The following is a 6,070-nucleotide window of genomic DNA, read 5'->3' as shown; positions in this document are numbered from 1 at the left end:
TTTCTCCCACTGATAACTTTCTTGCTTATCTTTATTGCGATAGTCATTGTCAATAGCTTTAGATTCTTAGTTAATTTTAGTTATTAATCATAGAAATTTCAATTGTTGATTCCCCTGGATAGAAATCAAACTAGAAACTACAAAAATATTGCTTAACTTTAATCCATGTGGATCGATATTATACTATATTATCTTTTACTAGCGAGCATAATTTAAGTGTGTGTTTCAAGCTCGTCACACCCTTCTTTGTTATTCTAGGTCATGCGATAGATCTTGGTTATAATATTGTCCTCTTTTTAATTCGTGCATTGTTCTAATTTTTAGTAAATGGCACCACTGAAGGCAAGGAGTGGCCAAAAGGCCACTACCGCCCCAGGAGTGGCTGATGGTACTATACTTGATGTTGCTGGTGAGTGCTTGAGGGGTAAGGATATTCCCCCAACTACAACACCGCCTAATTCTACTACTCCAGCTGAGAATGCATCAATTCCTATTCCTGCCAAGAATGCACCGAGTCCTCGTTCAGTGGATATTCCGGTCCCACCTCCAGTCCCAATGTTTTTGATGTGGACCATAGGGGATCCATACAGATGTTGACTCAGATAGTGGGTTCCCATGCCCAGAGATTGAATGCTACACCTACTTCCTCTAGCTAGCAAGGGGATTCGGCTAGTTCCAGGGTGAACAATTTCTTCAGTTGGATCCTCCTGTATTCATGGGTACTAAGCCCAAGGAGGACCCCAGGCATTTATTGATGGGATGCACAAGTCCCCTTGTGTTATGCATGCCACTAAAACATAAACAAGGGAGTTGGCCTCCTACCACCTTAAAGAGGTGGCTTACTCATGGTTTGTGTTATGGGAGGAGTCCTGTGAGGATGGGGAGTCCTCCGGAGAAGTTGAGTAAGTTTGTAGATGCTTTCATTAATCATTTCTTGCCTGACGAGACTAGGGCAGCCCGTGCCGCCGAGTTTGAGAATTTGAATCAAGTTAGTATGAGTGTATGGGACTACCATATAAGGTTTGCGGATATTTCAAAGGATGTTGCTTACATGATTCCCACTATAGAGGCTAGGGTTCGCAGGTTTGTGAAGTGCTTTAGCCCTTTGGTCATCAACGAGGCCGTTACTGCTGCCTTGAATTTAGATATGAACTATGGGAAGATAGTGGTGTTTTCTCAAGCAACAAAGACCCGAAAATTGAAGGCCATAATGGAGTGAGAGGGCAACAAGAAGGCCCGGTCTGCGGGCAACTTTGGTGGTTCTTCTAGTGGGGGTAGTGGTAGAAGGTCAGTATTCAGGGGAGGATCGTCTGGGCCTACACAGTTGTTTGCTTAGTATTTAGCCAGTGCACTACCATCAGGGCCCGGTCAGCAGTAGTGGAGTCGTTTCAGGCCCAATCAGGGCAACAAGGGATCCTACTATCGGGGTCAGTCTAACGGGATATTTCAGTCGTAGTGGAGGCCCTCATGCCCTAGGTGTGGGAAGATGTATTCAGGGGTCTACTATATGGACCCACACGCTGCTTGTGCAGTCTTAGACGTCACATTCAGAGGGATTGTTTTTTGTCCCATCAGAATGTTGGTAGGGGCAGTGCACAGCCAGCCAGTTCTGCAGCTACTACATTCGCGACACCTCCTCCAACTCGAAGTACTCCGGCACCCGTAGGGTGTGGTGCAGCTAGGGGTGGTGCACAGAGTTTGGGATGGTCCAACAAATTTTATACTATGGGGGGTCTCCAGAGTTCAGAAGCTTCTCCAGATGTTGTCACAGGTAAACTGACCGCCCAATCTCATGATGTGTATACTCTTTTAGATCCTGGTTCCACCTTGTCATATATCACTCCTTATGACGTTATGGAATCCGGGATAGAACAAGAGCATCTTCGTGAGCCATTCTCCATATCTACTCCAGTTGGTGAGTCTATTATGGTTACGCATGTTTGTAGGGATTGTATCATCACAATTCATGGCCGAGACACCACGACCGGTCTCATTGAATTGATGATGGTACATATTGATATGATAATGGGGATGGACTAGCTACACTCATGTTATGCCAAGCCAGATTTCTGAACCAGAACTGTCAGGTTTGAATTTCAAAACGAGCCAGTAATTGAGTGGAAGGGGGATAATGTAGTGTCGAAGGGTAGGTTTATTTCTTACCTTAAGGCTGCGAAGATGATCAACAAGGAATGTATTTACCATTTGGTCTGAGTTATGGACACTAATGTTGAGGCACCGACACTTGAGTCTGTGCCAGTTGTGAGTGAATTCCCATAGGTCTTTCCTGATGAGCTCCCTGAGATCCCACCAGATAGGGAGATGGACGTCGGGATTAATGTATTGCCTTGCACGCAGCCTATATAAATTCCACCCTACAGAATGGCACTGGCAAAATTGAAGGAACTAAAGGAGTAGTCGAAAGAATTGCTAGAAAAGGGTTTCATCCGATCGAGTGTGTCTTCTTGGGGCGCACCGATTTTCTTTGTAAGGAAGAAGGATGGGTCATAAGGATGTGTATTGACTTTCTGCAGCTCAACAAGGTCACAATCAAGAATAAGTATCCACTGCCAAGGATAGATGACTTGTTTGATTAGTTGCAAGGTGCTAAGTACTTCTCTAAGATTCACTTAAGATCGGGGTATCATCAATTGAAGATTAGGGAGCAGGATATTCCGAGAACAGCTTTCAGGACTCTGTTTGGGCTCTTTGAAATTTTGGTCATGTCTTTTGGGCTAACGAATGCTTTGGAAGCTCATGGATCTTATGAACCGATTCTTTAGGCCTTTCCTTGACTCTTTCGTGATAGTGTTCATTGACGACATCCTTGTGTATTCGTGAAGTCGGGAGGACCATGATGATCATCTTAGGGAAGTTTTGCAAACTCTGAATTAGCACAAGTTGTATGCAATGTTTTCAGTGTGAATTTTATCTTGAATCTGTCACTTTCTTGGGTCATGTCATCTCTAGTGATGGGATCAAGGTTGATCCTCAGAAGATCACAACTGTGAAGAATTTGCCTAGTCATTTCACACCTCTCAAGTCATTTCACAAAGTCGGATTAGAGTCAAGCTCAACAGGGTCTTCTTTCCCCGCTGATTCTGACAAGCACGTTCCCTTGGCTGTGGTTTCACTGGATAGTAGATAGGGACAGTGAGAATCTCATTAATCCATTCATGCGCATCACTAATTAGATGACGAGGCATTTGTCTACCTTAAGAGAGTCATAGTTACTCCCGATGTTTACCCATGCTTGGTTGAATTTCTTCACTTTGACATTCAGAGCACTGTGCAGAAATCACATTGCGTAAACATCCGCAGGGACCATCACTTTGATATTGAGAGCACTACAACTCCAATGAAGATTCGCAGTTACTTAGGCTTAGCTTTGTATTACAGGAGGATTTTGGATGATTTCTCTACTCTTGTCTTTCCATTGACTAAATTGACGTAGAAGGTAGTTAAGTTCCAATGGTCAAATGCTTGTGAAAAGATCTTCCAAAAGTTGAAGTCAAGATTGACTATGGCACTGGGGTTGACCCTACCAGAGGGTACGGATGGGTTCTTGGTATATTGTGATGCTTCAAGGATCGTACTTGGGTGTGTATTGATGCAACATGGCAAGGTGACCGCTTATGCTTCTAGGCAACTTAAGAATCATGAGAAGAATTATCATACACATGACTTAGAGCTTGCAGCGGTGGTATTTGTGTTGACAATTTGGCGTCATTACTTATATGTGGTCCATGTGGACATATTCACGGACCATAAAAGCCTTCAATATATTTTCAAGCAAAAGGAATTGAATATGAGGCAAAGAATATGGCTTGAGTTACTGAAGGACTTCGACATCAATATTCTATATCATCCGGGGAAGGCTAATGTTGTAGCGGATGCTGTAGCCAGAAAACTATGGGTAGCATGGCTCACTTGGAGGCATACCAAAGGTTGTTAGCCAAGGAGGTTCATCGATTGGCTAGTTTGGGAGTTCGGCTCACGGACTCCAATGAAGGCGGGGTGATTGTGCAAAATAAGGCTGAATCCTTACTTGTAGTAGAGGTCAAGGAGAAATAATATGATGATCCGTTATTGGTGCAATTGAAGGAGAGGATTCATAAACTCAAAACAATGGTTTTTTCTCTTGGCTCGAATGATGGTATGCTAAGGTACCAAGGGCGATTATGTGTTCCAAATGTAGACGGTCTCCGAGAAAAAATCATGACCGAGGCTCACAGTTCCAAGTATTCCGTGCATCCAGGCTCTACGAAAATGTACCATGATCTCAAGGAAGTCTACGGGTGGAATGACATGAAGAGAGATGTGGCGAGATGTCCAAATTGTCAGCAAGTGAAGGCCGAGCACCAGAAGTCTGGTGGCTTGGCACAGAATATAGAAATTCCTATGTGGAAGTGGGAGATGATCAATATAGACTTTGTGGTAGGTCTACCTCGCACGCTTCGTGTTTGACTCGATTTTGGGTTATTGTGGACCGACTCACGAAATCAGCACACTTCTTACCTATTAAGATTACTCACGTCGCATAAGATTATGCTCAGTTGTATATCAAAGAAATAGTAAGGTTGCATGGTACTCCAGTTTCTATCATATCAAATCGAGGGGCACAGTTCACTGCTAACTTCCGGCAGATATAATAGCAAGGCTTCGGTACTTAGGTAAATCTTAGTACAACTTTCCATCAACAGACCGACAAGCAAGCAGGGTGGAATATTCAGACAGTTGAGGATGCCTAATTGTATTCTTGACTTCAAGGGTTACTGGGATAATCATTTGCCGCTCATAGAATTTGCCTACAATAACAGTTACCATGCTAGCATTCAGATGGCACCATTCTAGGCTCTATATGGTAGGAGCTGTAGATCTCCCATTGGTTGGTTTGAAGTTGTCGAAGCAGAATTGATAGGGCTAGACCTCATTTATCAGGATATGGAGAGGGTCAAGATCATTAAGGAACGATTGAAGACTGCTCAAAATCTCCAAAAGTCCTATTCGGATGTGTGTCGTAGAGATTTGGAGTTCAAAGATGATGATTGCGTATTCTTGAAGGTTTCTCCCATGAAGGGTATAATGCGGGGAAGAAAGGGAAATTGAGTTCTAGTTATATCTGACTGTATTGAATCATTCAGAGGATTGATCAAGTGGCTTATAGGCTCGAGTTACCCCCCGAGATATTGTTAGTGCGCCCGGTGTTTGGAGACCCGTCGCTCATTGTTCCAGTAGAGGCTATTGAGGTTAATGAAGAATTTACTTATGAGGAAATTCCAGTTGTCATTCTTGATAGGCAAGTTCAAAAGTTGAGGAATAAAGAGACTGCCTCCGTAAAAGTGCTATGGTGAAACCAACAAGTTGAAGAGGCCATCTGGGAGGCCGAGGAAGAGATAAAGAAGAAATACCCTTACCTGTTTGTGTAACCATATTGTTGTGTTCTAAAGGAATGTTAGAAGTTTACTTTCTATGAGCGATGGTCAATCTTGTGCAGTTTTTGCTAAAAGGCCCTCTTTGGTAATATAATGCCTATGACATTATGGTTGATGTTGTTTTCATGCTATGATACATTATCGTATTATGGATATGTTGCTAGGACTAGTTTCTGGGGCTCTCTAACAGGTGGATATGCCAAAATACATGGGAGACTCTACCAAATTTTTTGAAAATTAAGGGAGTTAGTCAAATTTGAAATTTCTGGGGAGTGAATGAAGAGCTGAATCACAATGGGTATCTACGGCGGACTTTGACCCTCATTTGAGGACGAATGATCCTAAGCATTGGAGGATGTAAGGCCCCGTAAAATTTTTCCAAGAAATTTAAGGTATTATGGTGTTAAAGTAGGCAAATGTGTTTTGGAAGATTGTAGATGATTATAAGGTCTCACAAGCTCGTAACGGTACGGACTTTTTGGGTTGTGCAATGCATTGTAGAGTTGGTGGAATGTTTTGTAGAACAAGGTGTTTTTGCGGTCCATTCTACGACCACTGAACTGCTCTACTGGCCGCAAATCCCCGTAGAGTGGACCAGGTGAAGCTTAAATTTTGAGGTCTATTTCGCGGTCAAT

General features: G+C 43.1%; 1 protein-coding gene across 1 annotated transcript; it reads left to right on the top strand.

Moving 5' to 3' along the window:
• Nucleotides 1-4,269: 4,269 nt before the first annotated feature.
• Nucleotides 4,270-5,354, top strand: LOC138902580 (uncharacterized). The gene is made up of 3 exons (XM_070190462.1): nucleotides 4,270-4,437; nucleotides 4,855-5,052; nucleotides 5,145-5,354. The coding sequence occupies exons 1-3, from the start codon at nucleotides 4,270-4,272 to the stop codon at nucleotides 5,352-5,354; spliced, it is 576 nt and encodes a 191-aa protein (XP_070046563.1).
• Nucleotides 5,355-6,070: the final 716 nt, after the last annotated feature.

Source organism: Nicotiana tomentosiformis, chromosome 12 (genome assembly GCF_000390325.3).
Source record: "Nicotiana tomentosiformis chromosome 12, ASM39032v3, whole genome shotgun sequence".
In the NCBI taxonomy this organism is placed as follows: Eukaryota; Viridiplantae; Streptophyta; class Magnoliopsida; order Solanales; family Solanaceae; genus Nicotiana; species Nicotiana tomentosiformis.
The sequence above is the reverse complement of the archived record's forward strand: the minus strand, read 5'-3'. Positions and strand labels throughout refer to the sequence as shown.